General features: G+C 44.0%; 1 protein-coding gene across 5 annotated transcripts in view; it reads left to right on the plus strand.

Moving 5' to 3' along the window:
* CARD19 (caspase recruitment domain family member 19) overlaps window positions 1–23153 on the plus strand; it is a 64436-nt gene that overhangs the window by 14451 nt on the left and 26832 nt on the right. For 2 of the 5 annotated variants that reach the window (XR_012235248.1, XM_073592319.1), the window contains exon 1: window positions 631–1698. The exons of 2 other annotated variants lie outside the window; for them this stretch is intronic. Coding sequence is in view for 1 of the 3 variants with exons in the window: in XM_073592319.1 (XP_073448420.1) it covers window positions 1599–1698 (100 nt within the window). In the remaining 2 variants the exon portion in view is untranslated. Of the gene's footprint in view, window positions 1–630; window positions 1699–20021; window positions 20189–23153 lie in introns of those variants that run through there. One more of the 5 variants, XM_073592322.1, reaches the window with a different exon arrangement.

Raw genomic sequence — 23153 nt, forward strand, 5'->3', positions numbered from 1 at the left:
ATTTACTAAAGGAAAAGCCACTTTGCACTGCAAGTGCACTTGGAAGTGCAGTCGCTGTAGATCCAAGGGGGACATGCAAGGAAAATAAAAAACAGCATTTTAGCTTGCACATGATTGGATGATAAAATCAGCAGAGCTTCCACTCATTTCAGAGCTACCCCTTATGCCGCGTACACACGGCCGGAATTCCCGACAGGAAAAGTCCAATGGGAGCTTTTGGTCGGATATTCTGACCGTGTGTACGCCCTATCGGACTTTTTCTGTCGGCTATTCCGACGGGCATAGAAAACGTGTTCTAAATCTTTCCATCGGAAATGCGACGGAGGTTATCCCGTTGGCAGTCTGACCGTGTGTACAGGGCATTAGATTTAGAGTGACTGCACTTCCAAGTGCACTTGCAGTGCAAAGTGGATTTGCCTTTCATAAATAACCCCCATTGTCTCAGCACCCATCTTGAGTCCTTACTTTTCATAGGGGGAAGTCTTAACCGTTCCCAGCTCATTTTTTGGGGGGTTACATGTTTTTTAAATTTCAACTTCTGTTTTTTTTTTAAGTCGGCCATACATAGATCGAAATTCGGCCAGTTCAGCAGGGACCAGCCGAATTTCAGTCTATGTATGTGGGCTAGCTGGTTGTACACAAATCAATCCATCAATTAACTTGTGTACAACTAGCCTGTAAGGAAAGCTATACACTAAGCGAATATCTTTCCTGCAACCACAGGTTGCAGGAAAGAAATTTGCTCAATTCCCCCATCAACACAGACAGTGCTGATGCAGGAATCCCTCCTGCCAGGCCATTGTCTTCTCCTGGTGGGGAAGCCATCCCCGCAGAGAGAAGACAGTTACTATTGATAGCGCCTATAGAAGCCGATAGCAATTATTGTAGGTAAAACCCGGCATGATCAATGTTATGGTACATAAAAAAATGGCATCAGCAAGATCACTAAGAGGCTGCCCATCTGACCCTATGAAATCGATCCCTTGCTAGCTGAGGCAGCGAGATGTCACTCCCATTGCTGGCAATCGAGGTACAGCGGCATTCGGGGCAGTGCCGGAGTGACCTCTCACTGCCTTGTAGCTAGCAAGGAAGTACCGGTAATTCAATAGGGAGAGACAGGCAGCCTCTTGGCAATCTGGCAGCAGGTGATTTGTCACTAGTGGCAGACTCACTCTTGTGATATCAGCCTTAAAGTGTATATACTATAAAGCCAAAACATTTTTTTTTTTTCCGATTTTTGATAAAACAAATAATGGGTAAAACACCCTGATTTTTTGCTGTCTGTGTCCCATTGGGGAGATTTTCATTGACTTCCTGTCCCAGAGATGCAACAGGAAGTGAGAACAAATCTCTAGTGAAGATTATCCCACTCTTAGTGGTCACTACAACAGGTGTCCCCATTGGAAGGTTGAGCCTTAACAAGATCTGTGAATGGAGGAGAGAATCCTGTGACTGATCAGACCATTCACAGATTGTGTTACTAGCAGTATAATCAATAAAGGAACCTTTGTCAATGGAGGAGAAAGGAGGGGATGAGACCTCTTTAGACCAGCTGTACTGTCCTTCTGCCTGAAGAGCCAAAGCTATTAATCATTTCAATGCTAGAAATTCAGAGACAGGAAGAAGACAGGCATCCCTGCAGAGAAGATTTCTCCAGGATCCAGCTGCCTGCACATCGTGGGACATCCATAATTATTGGTTAGTTATGTGATATATATATATATATATATATACCTATCTATCTATCTATCTATCTTTTTTTTAATTTATTTTTTATAACCTTCAGCTTTGTTACTTTCCTTTTAAAATGACAGGTACTGTATGCCTAAACGTGGTAGTCTCTGATGTGTATAGCGTCGCCCCATTACAATTAGTCCCTTTACCCTTTCATGTTCTACTCCACTAAACAAAAGGGAGAAGCAGGCTTTCAGCTTGAGGAGAGTTCTTGAAGACTTTAATTGTAGCCTGTACCTGCTGAGCAAGACTGCATCTCAATGGGCAGAAATCTGGTTATGTGCTGTATTACATCCAGAGTTTATTTTAAACATTCACAGCATTGGGGTAAAAGAACGCCCCAGTACATTACAATCCTCAAGCACCAGCAGTGAAAGGAGTTGCAAAGACTACTTTCATACTGGGACCGGGGGGGCGTTAGTGGTAAAGTGCTGCTAGTTTTAGCGGCCCTGTCGGGCGCTAGCGGGGCTCTTTTAACCCCCGCTAGCGGGTGAAAAAGGGTTCGAAGCGCTGCTGCCAAGGCGCTTCGGCAGCGCTGGCCAATTATTTCAATGGCAGAGGAGGTGTATACAGCGCTCCCACACCACCCCCTGGCTGCCCACCTGAACTTTAATAATACAGCCGGACAGCGCCGTACACATGAAGCTGCCGCAATGCTTTACTTCGCGGACGTGCAGTTTTAAGTCGGGCTGCAGAGTCTGACAGACGATACCACCTGTCAAACTTGACAATTGAGTTCCATGGGGCCACATCACAACAGAGAACCAAATGCTTGGGTCACAGTTGTGACACGGTCCTGCAATGTATAATTACCATCCAGTAATTTAAAAATAAATTTAAAAAAGCCATCCAGGAGGTGGCAGTAGTGTTTCCTAAACACCTGTCAGCTGCTGCTACTCTACTGCCCTCTGAAAAGTAATTCCCCATGGGTCACTTTTCAGAGGGTGGCACACTTACTGCAAAAGTTAAAGAACCCTTCAGGGAAGGTATAAGCAATGTCTACCAGCAACAGAGGCTCTGAGATAGGGAATTAGGATGAATTCAGTTCATCTCGTTTCTCTGCGTGAAGGAAGGTTTAGGAAAACAAGACCGCACCATTAGCAGTTTAGACTAGAAAAAGCAAAGCCAGTAAGGACTTGTCTATTGTTTGATTTCAAAATACATGTTAATTATGTATATAGAAGACACCATTGTTGTTAGATAAAAACCCCACAGGCTATGACACCATATCATATGTATGGAAATGTGAAAAGATGTCTTGTGATTGCACTTTGAAGTGCCATTTGGGATAAACCTTATTGATATTTTATTGAAAGCTTAATATTTATTTAATTTGCTTTGTTGTCAGATGTACACTACTGGTAGGAAATATCACATCTGTGTTATCTATAAAGGATGAATACAGCATTACCTGGAGGAAAAGCAATGGTGCCGCAATCTGAAACTGCATTTAGCAGTCTGATGAAGCTTTATCAATGAGGGATATACTGTATAACACTGCACAGGAGATAAACACCCCCCCCCCCCCCCCGCTCAAGACTGCCCCCCCAAATATGCAAATACTGACTTGGTGAAGACCACTGCAATGAAGAAAGGGGCCGCACTTCCATGACATCATCGCAGTTTGACACTTTTAGTAATGGCACACACTTCAGCTTCTACCCTTCTAACGCGTTCCACCTGTCCACGCTAAATCTATGATTAAAGCGGAGTTTCACTCAAAAAGTGAAGTTGTGCTGCTGGTTCCTTAACAACCCCCCCAGCCTAGTACACCCCATTTTTTTAATTGTTTTTTTTCTTCATTCAACCCAGCGGGTTAAAAGGAAAAAAACTCAGTTTTGATTTTAGTACAGCGATCTCTGCTGAGCTATTCTGTTCTGACAGGGGGACACCCCCCCTACCAGAGCACTCCACTCAGCGCGGGGGGGGGTGGCTGGGTAAATACCCATCGTTATTCATCGGTACCTGCTCCCACTTGCACAACCCTTCCTTAACCACTTGCAGACCAGCCGCCGCAGTTGTACTGCGGCAGAATGGCATGGCTGGATGAAACAACGTCATGTAACGTCGCTTCGCCCTGTGGCCACTAGGGGCGCGTGAGTGCCGCTGGAGGCACGCGCGCCCCCCTGCTCGCCCACGGAGCGGACGCGAGTGCCCAGCGGTCACGATTACCGCCGGGCTCCCGCGATCGCTCGGGGCACACCAAGAACCGGGATCTGTGTATGTGAACAGATCGTCTGTTCATACAGAGTATGAAAAGTGATCTGTCATCTCCCGTACACAGTCCCCTCCCCCTTCAGTTACAACACACACTAGGGAACACAATTAACCCATTGATCGTGCCCTAGTGTTAACCCCTTCCCTGCCAGTGACATTTTTACAGTAATCAATGCATTTTTATAGCACTGATCGCTGTATAAATGACAATGGTCCCAAAAATGTGTCAAAATTGTCCAATGTGTCCGCCGTAATTAAAAAAAAATTATTAATAAAAATGCCATAAAACTATCCCCTATTTTGTAGAAGCTATAACTTTTGCGCAAACCAATCAATATACGCTTATTACGTTTTGTTTTTTTTTACCAAAAATATGTAGAAGAATACATATCGGCCTAAACGGAGGAAAAAAATATTTTTTTTATATATTTTTGGGGGATATTTATTATAGCAAAAAGTAAAAAATATTGCATTTTTTTTTTTTTTTTTCAAAATTTTTGTTTATAGCGCAAAAAATAAACACTGCAGAGGTGATCAAATACCACCAAAAGAAAGCTCTATTTGTGGGAAAAAAAGGACGTCAATTTTGTTTGGGTGCAACGTTGCACAACCGCGCAATTGTCAGTTAAAGCGACGCAGTGCCGAATCGCAAAAAAGTGCTCTGGTCAGGAAGGGGGTAAAATCTTCCGGGGCTGAAACAGTTTAGTAAGGATGACGCCGCTTGCCCTGCCTTCTTCCGCAGCCTCTTGGGACAGACACACATTCCAGGAGGTTGCGGGACCATTCGCAGAAAGCTTGTGTGTTTACCAAAGGCCAATGAATGGGCTGCTGTGCCCGCACAAACACGAGCCACAGCAAATGCATAGGTGTTAACTTATATATATTAAGCTGCATTCGTTTGAACTTATTTAGCAGCTTGTTTAGTAACAGCCAGTATTGCCATGTGATCTGAGTTCAAAACTCCACCCTGCAACTGAAGATGGTTAAAGCTGCTTGGAGCATGCTGAAAGTACCCATGCCCAGCCACACAACTGGGCACAGATTATGCTCTATATAATACGTGCCTGCTGGTGTGCAGGGGTGTTTCATTGCATTGTTGGAACACATCATGTTGTTTGCCGCTTTTTTTAACATTGCAAAATGACATTTTATTCCTTTCTATACTGCAGTGCTGTGCAATGAGCTGCAATATAGTGCATCACAGCATGCTGCAAAAAAAATGCAACTTGCCATATTTTTTTTTTTTTTTTTCAGAGAGTCTGAAACAATAGGCTGTAGGGCAGAGTGCCTTTCTATGCAATGGGACTGCGTTGGGCAACATATGATGTGAATGGGCCCCGAATCTTGCTGTACACACTGCTATACAAGATGTAGTCTGTGGGGTGGATTTACTAAAGGCAAATAGATGGTGCAAAAATTTTCTCCAGAGCTTAGTAAATGCGGTGAAGTTCTGCTGATTTCATTCTACCATGTGCAAGCAAAAATCCTACTTTCCTTTTTTTTTTATATATATTTTCGTTGCACTTGTTTGGGTGTTGTTTACAGAGTGACACATAACCAAATTTAAATTTACTAAGGAAAATCAGGGCAACTGCACATGCTAAGTGCACACTCTATGGGGTTGATTTTACTAAAGGCAAATAGACTGTGCACTTTGCAAAGTACGTTTGCACTCAGGACTTAGTAAATTGGGTAAAGCTTCACTTTGCAAAGAATCAATGTGCAAGAAAATGGAAAAAACAGCATTTGTGCTTGCGCATGATTGGATGATGGAAGTCAGCAGAGCTTCTGCTCATTTACTAAGCTCTGGAGCAACTTAATTTTTTTTGCATTTTGCAGTCTATTTCCCGTTAGTAAATCAAACCTCGTGTGTGCCCTTGATGGGCTTGGGTACAACCAGCATGTTGGATTTTTACATGTGGTTAATGCCAACGGCTGTAGCCGCTATCAAAAGTCACTGTATTCTCCCAGCAGGGACAGCTCCCCTTCCCGGCTGGAAAACACAATTGCTCTGCAGTCAGGGTTGATGGGCAAATCATGCGGTTTTCTCTCCTGCATCCCGTAGTTGCAGGAAAGAAAACGCATGTCCTGCCTTAAGCTAGCAAAACAGGATCGAAATTCAGTCAGTTCAGCAGGAACCCACCTAATTTTGTTCTATGTATGGACAAGCTGGTTGTGCACAACTTGATCTATCGTTTAACTTGTGTACAGCCAGCCTGTCGTGTCTTTCCCAAACGATAAGTGCTGCTGGCTACAGCCGGGAACACTGCTCATTGTATTCGGATGGTGGGGAAGGCTCCCCACTGTCAGAATTTAATACCTCAATGGGAAGGATTCCCCCATCCACCTTGAATCAGAGTGACACACCACACCACCGATCGCTGCGCGGGCCCCCCCCCCCCCCGCTGGCGGTGGTTGCGTTATCCTGACTGCATGTCATATGACGTCCAGCAGGATAAGAAGCAAAGGGCCTCTGACGGAGGCTCTTTACCATGTGATCAGCTGTGACCAATTACAGCTGATCATTGTGTAACCAGGAAGTGTCGTAAACGTCTTTCCTCGGTTTGCGTTGACAAGTAGAGCCGATCAGCGGCTCTCCTGTCAGAGGTGGGGTCTGCGCTGATAATCAGAGCATTGATTATCAGCTCAGCCCCCATAAGAGGTCCCCACCACATCTGCCAATCACTGCCCATCAGCTGCCAGTCAGTGTCCTCAGTGCCAGTCATTGCCCAAAGTGCCAGTCAGTGCCCTTCACAGATGCCAATCCCGCCATGCAGAAAGTGGTTAAAGTACCACTAAAGGCAAAACTTTTTTTAGATAGCGTGAAGAGGAATTCGAACACCTGTCAGGTTTTTATTGCTGTCTGTGCCCCCATTAGGGAGATTCACCCTCTCTATTTATCTTGTTTACCATTATTGTCACAAGAACAAATGAAAGACAAGCATCGCTCCAGATGGATTCCCCATACATCAGCCCCTCCACTGTGCGATGCTGGTCCGATCCGTGATTGTAATAATCCAAGCGTTCAAAGAATAAAAGGTTGACCACACTCCAATGGCCCAGGAAATCCAAACTTTATTGTGTAAAATCCTTATTACAAAGACATCACAGATTCCAGATTAAAGGACGACAGTAGTTAACGCGTTTCACGCAGAATGCACTTAGTCCTTAGTTTAGTTTTACTATGTGAAACTCGTTAACAACTGCTGTCATCCTTTAATTTGGAAACTAATGCCTTTTTGATATGGATTTACACAGTAAAGTTTGTATTTCCCTGGCTAGTGGAGTGCGGCCAATCTTTGTTCTTTGGATGCCTGTCACCAGAACAGTAATAGCTGGGGCATCTTCCAATGGGGACACTAAGCGACAGCAAGAGATTTCCTCACTTTTGAGGGATTTTCTCTCACTTCCTATTTGGCTATGGGACAGGAATTGAAGGGAAATCTCCCCAATGGGACACAGATGGCAAAAAAAAAAAAAAAAAACTGACAGGGCTTATAACCCTCCCCTACTGTAAACAAAAATGAAAAACTTTTTGCCTATAGTGATACTTTAGAGTTCATCTCCAAATGAGATTTGACTCCCACCCAACTCCACTTTCGTCTATTCTGAACCTTTCTTCAAAAAAAACAGAAACATTGAAAGCAGTTTTTCGCCCACCCAGTCAGATGTCTGTGTTCCTCACTGGCGCCTCTTCCAGGAGGTGGAAAGCACTCCAGCACTGTGGTCAGGGCCTGTATGTTTAAGCGCCGTGTATTGTAAATAATTACATGAAATGCTTTTATTTTATTTTTTTAACCTATATTTGCATCTCAGTGTTGCTGATCTCCTCCCGCCTGTTCAGCTTCTCTTGTCTACAGCTTGTTTCAGCATTAGCTACACATCACTGCTTAGGGCTAGGAATGAGCTCAGTCGTGTTCTGATCCCAGTCTGAACCCACCTGAGCTATCTGCCAGGAAGCTGTCACTGTACAAAGCCAATCATATATGGCCAAGGCATTCCCTGCCCCACAGTCACATGTATACAAGGGGTTTGTATATGTGCAAGGGAATGCCTTGGCCACTTATGAGTGGCTTTGTGCAGTGACAACTTCCTGGCGGATAGCTCAGGTGGGTTCAGACTGGGATCAGAACAACCTAAGCTCATCCTTACCTAGAACTGGCTTCCTGATATTGACTACAATGAACGCATAATGTGTGTTGGGAAAGCCTTAAAGCGGAGCTCCACCCAGAAGGGGATTCTCCACTTGTCTGGTTTTGACAGGTACCCACTTCCACTTGCGGCTCAGTTCGCCTGTTCTACACTATTTGTAACGGCTGACTTTTAATTTTCTTGGGGGGGGGACTCCACTTTACCTTACTTCCAAGGGTCAATGTTCTTGCAGGCGCTTGCATCTTTTTCTGTGCGCCGGTCTTTGGCCACCTTCTTTAGCCGGCTCACTGAGCATGCACAGGAGCCAGTCATCCTGGCACACAGGGATCAGGCCGGCACTGTAAGCTAGGCTGCTCATGTGCAGTGCAGTTTACATGCCAGAGAAATCTCTGGCAATCTCTAAAACAAGCGCACATCTCTAAAACAAGCGCACACAGAATCTGGTGCAGTTGTGCATATTAACCAATCAGCTTCTATCCTCAGCTTGTTCGATTTAAGCTTTGATAATATTGCCTGGTTCACACCTATGCAGGTTGCAGTTGATGCATATTCCAGGTGCATTTTGCGTTTTTCAATACACATTTTTTGATCTATTAAAGTCTGTGGAACCAAAAACCAGAAAAAAGTCCCTGGCCCTTTCCATAAAATGCACAGATGTGAACTACATCCATAGAAACCATGTTAAATGGACTCTAGTGTGTTTCTGCAAAACTGAAAACGCTCTAAAAAATGCATAGGTGTGAACCAGCCCTAAAACCTGGAAGCTGATTGGTTATTATGCACAGCTGCACCAGTTTCTGTGTGCACCAGTTTTAGTAAATCTCCCCCCACTGTGAGCAGGCAAGTAGGTGTATTTTATTGCAGAATAGACTTTGCATGTCTGTTCTGCAATAAAGAGCCTGCCTGCCCACAATGAATGACCACGGAACTTTAGTTCTGCCTTAACAAGGCCTTCATAGTAGAATCTCCAGGTATTATTTGAACAAAAACGGCAGATTTAAAACTATTAAAAACAACATTTGAAATTACATGAATATACATGCTTATGAGCTTATAGTGATTGGTTTTTAGATATGTTTTAAATTTAAATGCTTGTCTTAGTTCTGCAGTCTCTGTGCCATGAAATTGTAGTACAATGGAACCTTGGATTACGAGCATAATCCGTTCCGGGAGAATGCTTGTAATCCAAAGCACTCGCATATCAAAGCGAGTTTCCCCATAGAAGTCAATGGAAACGAAGATAATTTGTTCCGCATTGACTTCTATTACATGCAATACTGCATGTGGCCAGGGGTGGGGGGTGCAGGAGAGCCTCGGGAATACTTGGGGACAGCTCGGCTGAACTCGGAAAGGTTCCGAAACACTCGGGAACGGAGTATTTCCGTGTGTTTTCGAGTCATTCCGAGTATTTCCGAATGGCTCCGAACTGTTCCAAGTGTCCCCGACGTCCCCGCACCTCGAGCCAAATGCAGTACTGCACACCCCATTAGCTTGAATTCTGCTCGTTTTGTGAGACAACACTCGCAAACCGAGTCAGAATTTAAAAAAAAGAGTTGCTCGTCTTTCAAAACGCTCGTTGACCGCGTTAATTGTAAAACAAGGTTCCACTGTACCTGCAAACTTCTGTAAATTGCAGCCTAATGCCGCGTACGCACGGTTGGATTTTCCGTCGAAAAATGTTCGATGGGAGCTTTTTGTCGGAAATTCTGACCGTGTGTAGGCTCCATCGGACATTTTCCATCGGAATTTCCCACACACAAAATTTGAGATCTATAGGGTGCGACTTGTCATGCGATTTGAAACTATCCAATCGCATGACAAGTTACACCAATGTGACCAGGGGCTTAAAGTGAAGTTTTAACACTCCATACCTAGATGCTTCTTATCACATATTATGTATCAAGTTATTTTAATTTTAAAATAAGTCTATGAAAAGTTCTTCAATATCAGGAGCAGGTTGAGTTCTTTGATTAGTCCTTGAAAATGTTTTTTTTAATTGTTGGCACCTGCACACCAGCTTGTGCCTAGAACATTTCTCCTGTAATTATAACAGCACATGCCCACAAGGACACACCTACACGGGAACAAGGGCATTCCACTGCAGGAGCAATCTAAGTACAATAAGGTAAAGCATGTTAGAGGCCTGTAATTCTATAGAAGGAATGTAGTGTCCCCTGTTCTTGTGCGTGGTTATCTGGGCAGTAGGGCACAAACATAGTGCATAGGAAATATTTTGTATGTATGCATACACCGGTCAGCCAAAACTTTATGACCACTTATAGGTTAAGTGAAAAAACATTACTTATCTTGTTATAATGGCATCTGAAAATTGGTGGAGTATATTCGGCAGCAAGTGAACACGTCTCTGAAGTTGATGTGGTGAAAGCAGAAAAAAGGGTATCACAGTCTGTATATGAGGCCGCGTAGCCGCAGACCAGTCAGGGTGCCCTTGCCGATCCGTGTCCACAGACAAAAGTGCCTACGGTGGGCACATGATCATCAGAACTAGACCATAGAGCAATTGAAGAAGGTGGCCTGGTCTGATGAATCACGTTTTCTTTTATATCATGTGGATGGTCGGATGTGTGTGTGCGTCGCTCACCTGGGAAAGAGATGGCACAGGATGCAGTATGGGAAGAAGGCTAGCTGGCGGAGGCAGTGTGATGCTTTGGGCAATGTTCTGTTGGGAAACCTGGATCCTGCTGTTTGTGTGGAGGTTACTTGACACCACCTACTTAAACATTGTTGGTGAGCAAATACAACTCATTCATGAAAACAGTATTCCCTGATGACAGTGGCCTCTTTTAGTAGAATTATGCACCCTGCCACACTACAAAAATAGTTCAAGAATGGTTTGAGAAGCACAACGACGGTCTTCACAAGGGAATCGGGGGGCTTCAGTAACCAAAACTGCAATATTTATCCTCATAACATGTCACAGGAAGCACCCTCATGGCTAACAGAGAGCAGAATTAGAAATAGACTTGAAAAACTTAACCTTTAAAAGAGAAGTATGTGTTTGGTTTTTTTTGTTTTTTAATGGGGAATTCATACTTGCCTAGGTGGATGCAGCATCGGTCCGATACTCCAGCTGTCCCCCAGCGTCTCAGCACTGCGAACGAAGCCACCGAACATCGCCAATGGCTCAGTTCTCACTCCTCCCTGAGCGAAGAGATGCTGCCTGTCAGTCAGCATCTCTCCTGCTCTGATCCTCCACGCTCATTGGAGCAATGAACTGTGGAGGGGCGGGAAGCGGCCATCTCAGTGGCTCGCTAAGACATGAGACTGCCATCAGTCAAGGCAGCTGGCGGATCCAGACTTGGGAAGTTGGGATGACGTGGTGCCTCGAATGATTGCAGTGACGTCAGCGGAGAGCGGACTTCAGACCACTCGCCGCTGAAAACAGGTCACAGGAGTGCAAAACGAATTGCACTTCTATGACCCAGAGGAGAAGCCCAGCCTAAAAACCTCAGGCTGGACTTCTCCTTTAAGAAGTCACCCAAGGGGCCTTAAGGAACTCAGTCAAGTAATTGCCAGGCCATTGTTCCTAATTTTTACGAACAGTCTACTGACTGGAATGGTACCAGCTGATTGGAGAAAAGCCAATGTAGCACCAATATTTAAAAAAGGGCCGAGATACATACCTGGGAATTACAGACCAGTTAGCCTAACATCAATTGTATGCAAGCTCTTGGAGGGGATGATAAGGGACTACATACAAGATTTTAGTAATGACAACGGTATAGCAGTAATCAGCATGGATTCATGAAGAATCGTTCTTGCCAAATCTATTAACCTTCTATGAGGAGGTGAGCTGCCATCTAGATAAAGGAAGGCCCGTAGATGTGGTGTATCTGGATTTTGCAAAAGCATTTGATACAGTTCCCCATAAACGTTTACTGTACGTTAGTGAGGTCCGTTGGCATGGACCATAGGGTGGGTACATGGATTGAAAACTGGCTACAGGGGTGAGTTCAAAGGGTGGTGATAAATGGGGAGTACTCAGAACGGTCCGGGGTGAGTAATGGGGTCCCCCAGGGTTCTGTCCTGGGACCAATACTATTTAATTTATTCATAAACGACCTGGAGGATGGGATAAAGCAGGGCAAAAACTTCTCTGCAGGATGTGGAAACCTTGTAAGATGATCTGAACAAATGAATGGGGTGTGTAACTACATGGCAAATGAGGTTTAATGCAGAAAAATGTAAAATAATGCATTTGGATGGCAAAATATAAATGCAATCTATACACTGGGGGGAGAACCTCTGGGGGAATCTAGGATGGAAAGGATCCTGGGGGTCCTAGTAGATGGCAGGCTCAGCTATGTCATGCAATGCCAAGCTGCTGCAAGCAAAGCAAACAGAATATTGTCATGCATTAAAAAGGGGATCAACTCCAGAGATAAAACGATAATTCTCCCGCTCTATAAGACTCTGGCCTGGACGCACCTGGAGTATCTCTTCCAGTTCTGGACACCAGTCCTCAGGAAGGATGTACTGGAACTGGAGAGAGTCCAGAGAACAACAGAGGGCAACAAAGCTAATAAAAGGTCTGGAGGATATTAGTTATGAGGAAAGGTTGTGAGCACTGAACTTATTCTCTCTGGAGAAGAGACGCTTGAGAGGGGATATGATTTCAATGTACAAATTCCGTACTGGTGACCCCACAATAGGGATAAAACTTTTCCATGAAAGGGAATTTAATTAGACATGCGGCCATTCACTAAAATTAGAAGAAAAGCTGTTTAACCTTAAACTGCGTAGAGGGTTCATTACTGTAAGAGTGGTAAGGATGTTGCATTCCCTTCCACAGGCAGTGGTTTTAGCTGGGAGCATCGATCATTTCAAACCTATTAGATAAGCACCTGAACAAGCACAACATACAGGGATATACAATGTAATATCGACATAAAATCACACACATAGGTTGGACTTGATGGTCTTTTTTCAACCTCGCCTACTATGTAACGGCGAGTTCAAGGTGTTGATTTGGCCTCCAAATTCTCCAGCTCTCAATCCAGTGGAGCATCTGTGGGATATGCTGAATTAAAACAAGTCCAACCCATGGAGGCCTCACTTTGCAACTTACAGGACTTAGCCCGGGTTCACACCTATGCGAATTAGAGGTGCATTTCCGCATCTCTAATTCGCATAGCAGGAGAATGTGACTGGCTCCCTATGGAGCCAGTTCACATATCTCCGGGGCGGCTGCGGTGCGCACTGCACAAAAATGCTGTGCGTCTTTGGCTGCGTTTCAGGGCCGAATTCAGGCATAGAATCGGCCCTGATTCGTCCCTGAAACGGTGAACAGGGACGCACAGCGCTCCTGTGCGATCCGCAGCCCGTTGTGGTGTGAACCCGGGCTTAAAGGATCTGCTACTGATGGCTTGGTGAAGATGCCACAGCATACCTTCATAGGTCTAGGCTCGATATATATTTTTTTTAAGATTCTGTTCGATCTATTTTTAGATTCTAGGCTGAACTGTTTGATCTATTTTTAAATCCTCGGTTCAACTGTTCAATCTATCTTTAAATGTTGGGCTCAACTGTTCAAGAAAAATGAAAATTAGATGTCATGGTTGTTGCATCAAGGACTAATAAGCTGCAATACAGTATATATCCAATCCCAAAGAAAAAAAATATCTTTCACAGTCAAAGTAAAAGCTCCTCCATTATCCATGGGAGGGGCACAAAATAGAACTCTTATGTGCTGTGCTTGCCTAGCTCCTGGGATTGCACAAACTCTTGATTTACGGCATTCAAAAAAATTACAGTTAAAATTCTGTTATTTCTGCAAATTCATAATTTGGCATCTTCTACTATACTATAGAAGGTGTATGTTTGGACTTTGTGTGAAAGTGAGCGAATATGGAAAGTGTGACTAGGCATATGACCACAATGGGCTTTTCCCTACCATGATGTTCCAAACTTGGTCCATGCAGTGGAACCTTGGTTTAAGAGTAACGCGGTTAACGAGCGTTTTGAAAGACGAGCAACTTTTTTTTTTAAATCCTGACTCGGTTTGCGAGTGTTGTCTCGCAAAACGAGCAGGATTCAAGCCGATGGGGTGTGCAGTACTGCATTCGGCCAGAGGTGCGGGGGCGCCGGTGACATTCGGAGCTGTTCGGAAATACTCAGAATCACTCCGAAATACTCTGTGTCCAAGGGTTTCCGAGTTCAGCTGAGCTGTCCCCGAGTATTTCCGAGGCTCTCTGGCGCCCCCCCCCCCCCCCCCGGCCACATGGATGCAATAGAAGACAAGCCGCTATCATTATACTGCGGCAGGTTGTCTCATTCCCGCGAATTGCCATAGCTGTACGTCGTTCCCTTTTAACAGCTATAGCAGGCATGCGCCCGCTGCACGGCAGGGAAGCTGATGCGCTTGGCCAGGATGCCCGCCGGCCACCAGCGTTCACTCCACAGAGAGCCAGAACGGGGATCAAAAACAAATAGATCGCCGTTCTGACGGGGAAGTACAGAGTGACCGTCTGTTCCTAGTGATTAGGAACAGCGATCTCTCTGTACTCCCAGTCAGTCCACTCTCCCCACAGTTAAACACCTCCCAGGAAACACAGTTAACCCCTTGATCGCCCCCTAGTGTTAACCCCCTCCCTGCCAGTGTCATTTATACAGTAATCAGTGCATTTTTATAGCACTGATCACTGTATAAATCTCACTGGTCTCAATAAAGTGTCCTATCTGTCCGCCGCAATGTCTCATTCCCGCTAAAAATCGCTGCTCACCGCCATTACTAGTAGAAAAAAAAAAAAATTAATAAAAAGTCCATAACGCTATCCCCTATTTTGTAGACGCTATAACTTTTGCGCAAACCAATCAATATACGTTTATTGCGGTTGTCTTTACCCAAAAATATGTAAAAAAATATGTAGAAGAATAAATATTGGCCTAAACTGATGAAGAAATTTGTTTTTTTACATTTCTTGGGGGAGATATTTAATATAGCAAAAAGTAAAAAATATTGTTGTTTTTTTCAAAATTGTCGCTCTTTTTTAGAGATGATCAAATACCACCAAAAGAAAGCTCCATTTGTGGGAAAAAAGGACACCAATTTTGTTTGGGTACAGCATCACACGACCTCGCAAATTGTCAGTTAATCGGATGCCGTGCTGTATCGCAAAAAATGGCCTGGTCATTAAGGGGGAAAATCTTCTGGGGCTGAAGTGGTTAATTGCATCCCAGTCTTAGTCAGTAGGGTTCAATATTGAGTTGGCCCACCCTTTGCAGCTATAACAGCTTCAACTCTTCTGGGAAGGCTGTCCACAAGGTTTAGGAGTGTGTCTATGGGAATGTTTGACCATTCTTCCAATTAAACAAGTGCCTATTAAACAGGGCTTCCTTTGCTCACTCACTGTGGTTAAATGGAACAGTGGGGAAGCTGAGGAAAGGTTGGTTCTGCTGGGGAGGAGGGCATTGAAGTGGAATTCCAGGCTATACATAATATTTTTTTTTTTAATCAGAAAAAGTTTTCATTTTGACTTTCACAGTACATGATATATGACATTCAGTAGCAAAACAGCAAAACGTTTGACTTTCTGTAGTATATTGTCAATTAGTACAGTGTATACAGAACTTTATAGGTGCTCTCTTTTTTTTTTTTTCTTTTGTTCCCTTTCTCCTCTTTTCTTATAAAATTTCATTATATGACACAGTACTTAAAGTTAATTAAACTCCCTCAGAGCCCTGAGGGTGTGATATACCTGAACAAATAGCAAAAAGTAAAAAATATTGTTGTTTTTTTCAAAATTGTCGCTCTTTTTTAGAGATGATCAAATACCCCTACCCCTACCCACCAGCGTTTTCTGGATCCCTTGGGATTGTATGTGTTGCAAGGCATTGATAGACACTAATTGGGATTCCACAAGCCCTCTACCCTTGTAAGAGCCTGTCCTTAATCAGCTGATGTGGTGCCAATCCTGGGACACCTAACTGGGCCTGCCATAATTTTTTGTTTAATATGTTTTTATTAAGAAACAAAAACACAATACAAGCAAGCGTAAACAACACAGTGGATAGATCTCACAGCATTCTAACAATCAGTGGCCTGCGTAATATAGATATGTACTTTAGATTGTTCCAGTATAAGTCATTCTGCGACTTTTAATTATGTCCCGGAATCGCAAGGTTCCGTCTAGTCATGTATAGTAACTTTTTCAAAAAGGTTGCATTAGGCGGAGGCTACTGTAGATTCTTCCATGGTAGCCTTGATTAACACATCTAACTTGCATAGAGTAAAATGAGACCAGAAATAAGAAAAGTGGGAAATCAAGAAAAAGAAAAGATGAGGGAAGAGATTGGGGGGGGGAGGGGTCTGCCTCAGTTAAGTCCCTGTACCTAACAGGATAGCAAACAATACATTACTTTGATTGAGACATGATTTCCGCATAGGCGGATGTGTATTTGTAAGCAAACCAGCAGGACCATATCTTCTTTGACAGATCTGCTTTATTTCTTAGAGAATGTGTGAAATCCTCCATGTAATATATGTGATCAACCTCCAAAAGCCATTGACGTAATGTGGGTATGGTCGATTGTTTCCAATGGCGGGGGATAAGGGCTTTAGCCGCATTAAGCAAATGTGCTGGGCCTCACATAATGAATAGAATTTATGTGGGACATTTCTGTGTTGGTATGTCAGTTTCTCTCTTATTAGTAATTTGTTGACTTGTTCCACCCATTGCTTCCTAGTGGGCAACATACAGTAATCGTAAGACCGCCATATGAGCCGAGGGGTTTAAAGCCTCCTCGTCCAGTGCGCCCAATAGACATACAACTGGTTCTCGTGGAATAGTTATCATATAAACCTGTGATATTACATCTAGAACTTCCTTCCAATAACGGAAAAGTTTGGGGCACTTCCACATCATGTGGATTAGGTCCCCATGATCACCTTGACATTTCGGTATCCCTAATCCCCCATTTGTGTAGCCGTACAGGAGTCCTATATACTCTGTGTATCAGATATAAATGTGACAGTTTTTGAGAGGTGGATACCGATACCAAAGGGGCAGATGAGAGGCACAGATCCCATGTTTCCCCATCTATGGTCCCTATATCCCCTAGGGGTGCGCATCTTCACTGGTCTCACGATTCGATTCGATTACGATTATCTGGTCTTCGATTCGATTCCGTGATGCATCATGATTACCGACAAGCTCCCACTTCCGCTTGGGCCGCCTAGGCGGCCCTTCCACCCTGCAATCTTCTGGGACACATCACAGTTCCCAAAAGATTGCCCGGCTATGCAGGACAGCGCAGTGAGACATGCCCACCCGTCTGGGAAGCTGCAAGCTGTCACAGCTGGATGCCCCCAGTAGTATTGCCAGCGTTGTGGACAGGCAGGGGAGAGAAGGGTGGGTTTGGGTGGCCACGTCTCTGGATTGTGGGACAAGTGATTTGTCTTTTTATTAAAAGTCAGAAGATATACTTTTTTTGTAGCTGCTGACTTATCATAAACAAAAAATTGACTGGAACTCCGCTTTGAATTAAAAATAACCTCACTCCCTTAAAAAGTGCAGTAATCCTGTGCACTGCAGGGTACAGGCATTCACACACACTGCTGCTGGGAGGTCAGGAGGGAATACAATCCACAGATGACAAACAGCCCTGTGAAGTTCCCTGTACTGTCTCTGTGCTGACCAGTGGCAGCTGGTGCTCAAAATTTTTTGGGGGGCACAAACAAACTGAAAAATACTGAACCTCCCCCGTCAAATGCAGCCACTGTGCCCGTCAAATGCAGCCACTGTGCCCGTCAAATGCAGCCACTGTGCCCGTCAAATGCAGCCACCTGTGCCCATTAAATGCAGCCATCACTTCACTAACCCCCCCCCCCCACACACAATGCACGGGCCACCACTGGTGCTGACAGTTCCTTGGCATTCTTGTTTGCACCTTCCAGCACACTAGGAGTTAACAGTGGAATGTGCACAGGATAGCCAGGGACCTGTCAGCATGGAGCGAGAGGTGTAAGTAGAAGTAGAGTACACATTGGTACTCTACTGTCTACTTACTGTTGTTAAAATTACTTTATTTTAATAAATGCTGTATTACAATGGATGATGTGCCCCGCTGTATGTGCTTTTTAAAAAACTATGTCACTTTATACCCAATTTTACAGTAGTACGATACATATGACTCCCGTCCCGTCCCGCCGCTCTCTGCTTTCCTCTCACGTCTCCTGAGTCCTGACATCAGCGGGGAATTCTCAGCTCTGCCCGCTGACTATAGCTATCGTATCAGAGGAGAGGCGGGCGGGGCTGAGAATTCCCCACTGATGTCAGGACTCAGGAGAGCGGAGAGGGACGGGAAGGGCCAGGAGTCATATGTATCATACTACTGTGAAATTCAGTATGAAGTGACATAGTTTTTTAAAAAGCACATACAGCGGGGCACATCATCCATTGTAATACAGCACTTATTAAAATAAAGTAATTTTGAAAAAACGTTCCGAGTGCTTTCCTGGGTGGGGGGGGGGGGGCTAGTCGTCATGACGTCACCCGCAATCGATTTTCAGGTCCTTATGCATCGATGCCGCATCGGGGACACCCGAATCGCGATGCAACGATTAATTTCAGCACCCCTAATACGCCCCTCCCAACCTTGCCTACAGGGCAGGCTGGAAGGGTCCTGTATGACATTAAGTAAGATATTATGGATATTATAGGCTCTAGAGATCATTCCCTTTTTTATTGTCTTTCATAAAGATTCCCAGTATCAATGTGTGGTCAGTCAGCTGGAGGGGAGCGTGTTGTGATTGTGTTTTGTAGTGCGTGACGTAGCTGTAAGTATTTGAAAAAGTTGGTGCGTGGAATATCAAATTCTGCTTGGATTTCCACCTAATATTAAAAAAGCTCACTCTCCTTCCTAACACCTTTGATGGCTAACCGGAATAAAAAAGATGTATATACTTACCTATTTTCAGATTGCTACGGTGTCCTCATGTGATCCATCTGCCCCCAGTGTCAGCCAATGGCGGCCGCAGAGGAGAGCAGGGAACCCTAATACCAGATGGGCCATAGGAGCCTATGGGTGATATCACTACTCCCAGGCATTCCAGGCTGATCAATCTCTTGTCCTCTCCCCTGCATCCGTGTCTGGCTTACACAGGGAAAGCAGGTAAGTATATACTGTATATCTTTCTTGCATAGGTTTTATAAGGGAGCATTTTCACGATTAGTTAGTTTTATCCTGGAATTCCACTTTAAATCAATCCTGTTACTTTACATGAGCAACCATTGGTTCGCTTTGAAAATCCCTGGTAGATACTTATCTAAAAAAAAAAAAAAAAAAAAAAAGACTGGTTGCTTTAATAAAACACATTAGCTAAACACACAGACAAATGAAGTTATGATATTATGGTGAAAGAACCGAGTAATTGATTCCTGTCATCTCTCAGGAGCACTGGGAATGGATTTTCAATGACAGGAAAATATTCCCTTCTGGGAATGTTAAGAGAATGGAAGATAATAATGGATCAAATGCATCTCCAAGCTGATAATTTTATATATCTCAGCTGCCTTTTATAAATCTTCATTCTCAACTTTTGCATTCTTCTAGTACAGAATTAGCTTAGTTCTAGTATCATGGCCCATTCTCGCTTTACTTCTGAAAGCCATGGATCATAAATGACAAATAATTTTCAAGTTAAGTTTTTTGATCACACCTTCATGTCTGAAAGCCCTGGATTAAGGAAGTTCCATGTTTTTCTACAACTTTGGCAGGGCAGCACAGAATGTCTTCTCTACAACATAGCGAAGCTTATGTCAATCCAGCACTTAAAGCCCAACTCCGGGCAGATTAAAAAAAAAAAATGATCCCCTGCCCACTTTGCAAGGAAGGGTTAATTGCTCGTTTATGTCTAGGGGAACAATAAAGACAAATTTGCTAACCCACTTCTCCAGCTCCTCCCCATAGCTAGACTGGTCCTTGCAGTGTCTGCACCCGCTCGCTCCACTGTCTGGGGTCCTGACATTATCATGATGAGAGCAGCGTCCACAGCCCTGCACTGGATGCAATGACGCGGAAGGATCATGAGGGAGTGCTGCCTGCTGGAGGAGCGGAGGATCAGGTAAATAAAACTTGCACTTATACATGCAGTCATTCAACAGGAGCAGTAGACAATGGACATCATAGGTTGCTGACTCCAAACCTATAGAAAACGTGTAACTGAAAAACAATGAATTCGGAGTAGGAAACAGTAAAAAATGTCTGAGAGGCTACTACAAACTATATACTTCTTGCAGGTGAGTGGGGAATGAAAGACTAAGGGCTAGTTTACACTTGCTTCAAAACATGGCTCCGGACACGCTTTATTAAAGCTCTCTGAACACCAGTCAAAGCTCCTGTCACTAAATAAAATGGTTGGCTTACAGTCCTGTTTACACTTTGCTTTTGCTTGGTGCTTTGGTGGGTTTCGATGAGGCTTTGGTGTTGCTGCGATGGGGCTTCGATGAGCCTTTGGTGGGGCTTCGATTAGGCTTTGGTGGGGCTTCGATGAGGCTTTGGTGGGGCTTTGATGAGGCTTTTGGTGGGGCTTTGATGAGGCTTTTGGTGGGGCTTTGATGAGGCTTTTGGTGGGACTTTGATGAGGCTTTTGGTGGGGCTTTGATGAGCCTTTTGGTGGGGCTTCGATGAGCCTTTTGGTGGGGCTTCGATGAGCCTTTTGGTGGGGCTTCGATGAGCCTTTTGGTGGGGCTTCGCTGAGGCTTTTGGTGGGGCTTCGCTGAGGCTTTGGTGGGGCTTTAAGTGAGCTTTGCCATAGACTTCTATGGATGCTTTGTAGACGCTTTGAAGCACAACTAAAGCAACATATAAATAAATTGAAGCAAAGCAAAACAGGACTGTAAGCTTACCATTTTATTTAGTTACAGGGGCTTTGATTGGCATTCAGATAGCTTTAACAAAGCGTGTCCGAAGCCATGTTTTGAAGCAAGTGTAAACTAGGCCTTAATATGTGTTGAAGCCGAAGCAAGTGTAAATGAGTCCTTAAAAGCCAGAAAAGGTAAAAGAAAGTAGGTCAAAGGTACAGGAATAAGAGAAATGTAGGGGGTAGAGGAGGGGGCAGGAGGGAGAAATATTGGGTGTCTGGTCTCGGCTCTAATCAAAAAGAAGAGAAGAAAAAAAAAGTAGCATTGCATAAGTGCTGCTTGGCTCGCCAAGTTTGGGAAGTTTCAGAAGGCATGATTTCTAGGTAGGAGAGGGTGGTTTTGGAAACCAAACAACATGCCCATATTTTATTGAAGGTGGAAGAAGATTGACATTGGTCTTAGGTAAGTTCTTCCATTTAACATATCTGATCTATACTTTGAAACCATCGTTTTCTAGAATAAATGGTCTGCTGTTTCCAATAAAAATAGGTATTAGTGATTTAGCCACATTTAATAAATGAGGTGTGATTTAATCTTTTATAGTGCCCTGTGGGTTCATTTGAACAGTGAAATAGAACAGCCCAGGGGTCACTGGGTATCGGGCTTGGCCTCAGGATGTTGCTGTGCCTGTACTGTCCAGTCATAATTTTGAGCAGTCCTTGACCAAGCTGTATTTTTTGTATTTGCAGTAGAGAAATTGAGGTTGGAACCTGAATTTGCTCTCTGGCAGGGATGTCTGGATTAATACACTAGCAGCATTGCACGTTTTTTTGGCCATTGAGACCATTCACACACCCTCGTATTTCAACTGTGTGCCAACACTTACATTTTAAAATGTCTACTTATGAAGGATATGCTTTTAAATTTAGTCAGTACATCTTTTACTGTTATTGGCCAAGGTGAGCCTGACATTCCATAGTCATATGTGTATCAGGTAATGAGTAGCCAATAAACAGCTGTCAAATCGCACTTGTACAGTAAATGTAAACAGAGGCATTTAACCGTCCCATGGTGCAAAACTGTGTTTTTACCTCTAACTAGTTCACCATACATGAGGTAAGAATTTTAAAGTCAATAAAAATGTTTTTTTAAATGGTTTAATAATATTTTTGTACAAATTGTTACTTTCCAGTTTCCATTAGTGTTTAAAGGTGTCCAACAAGGGGTCTCATCCAGCATCGAGAGCCCAGAGGAAGGACCACATGTGCCCTTACTTACTGCCTAACCTGTGCCCAGAATATTTAAAGATTCTTCATGATTAGTAAAAGCATCTAAAACAAGCCCTCAGATGTTTCTAAGCTGATTTGAACAGATGAAACCTGACTTTGTCTTTGTTGTGATCTTTGTGGGTCTTTAGGAAGGAATTGCTGAACATTTCAATCACCTAGAAAGGTTAAGGATGGCTTGTTTTAAAGCTTCTTCTGCTTGTTAAGAATATGTAATTATTTTATCATCCATAGTCTGGGCACATGTGCCTGTTAAAGTGGTTGTAAACCCTTTTTTACAACTTTATGCTACAGGTAAGCCTATATTAAGGCTTACCTGTAGCTACCCAGGATATCTCCTAAACCTGCACGGTTTAGGAGATATCCCCTGTCCCATGCATGTGCCGATGTGATCGGCAGATGCGCACTGGGGCAAACTTAAGCAATGGCACCTATGTGGCGTTGCTTCAGTCTTCGTGTAGTTACCGGCAGCTCCCACAGAGCCGCAATACCTGGAAGTAACTCCAGGATGACATGTCAGCGGCCGGAGGGGGGGATGTGGACCGCTGCCGGGGCTTTAATTTGAGGTAAGTAATACATAGCTCATTATGCCTTTGTCTTGCAGGGTTTTTTTTTTTTTTTTTTTTTACTAGGGTTTACTTCCACTTTAACAGCACTGGAGACCAAAGATTGGACTATGCCATGTGGCAGTGCCATGCCCCATAAGGGTGATGTTGACCCAAGATTCTCAACCATGGGAGTTGAGGCGCTCCAGTGGGTTTGCTCAATTAAGAGGAAACTGTCTTTTCAGTTTCCTCATTGTTTAGAAAAATTAGCTTTGGGACCTGGAGTCCAGGGATTTCTAAGAGCTCTGGGTGGGATGAAGTCTCCAGTCCTGGGTCCAGATTTTGTGAAGTTCTTTTTGTAGAGACCTGACCATGTTTCCGGGCTCCACCCCAGC

This window comes from Aquarana catesbeiana, linkage group LG07 (assembly GCF_042186555.1).
Source record: "Aquarana catesbeiana isolate 2022-GZ linkage group LG07, ASM4218655v1, whole genome shotgun sequence".
Classification (NCBI taxonomy): Eukaryota; Metazoa; Chordata; class Amphibia; order Anura; family Ranidae; genus Aquarana; species Aquarana catesbeiana.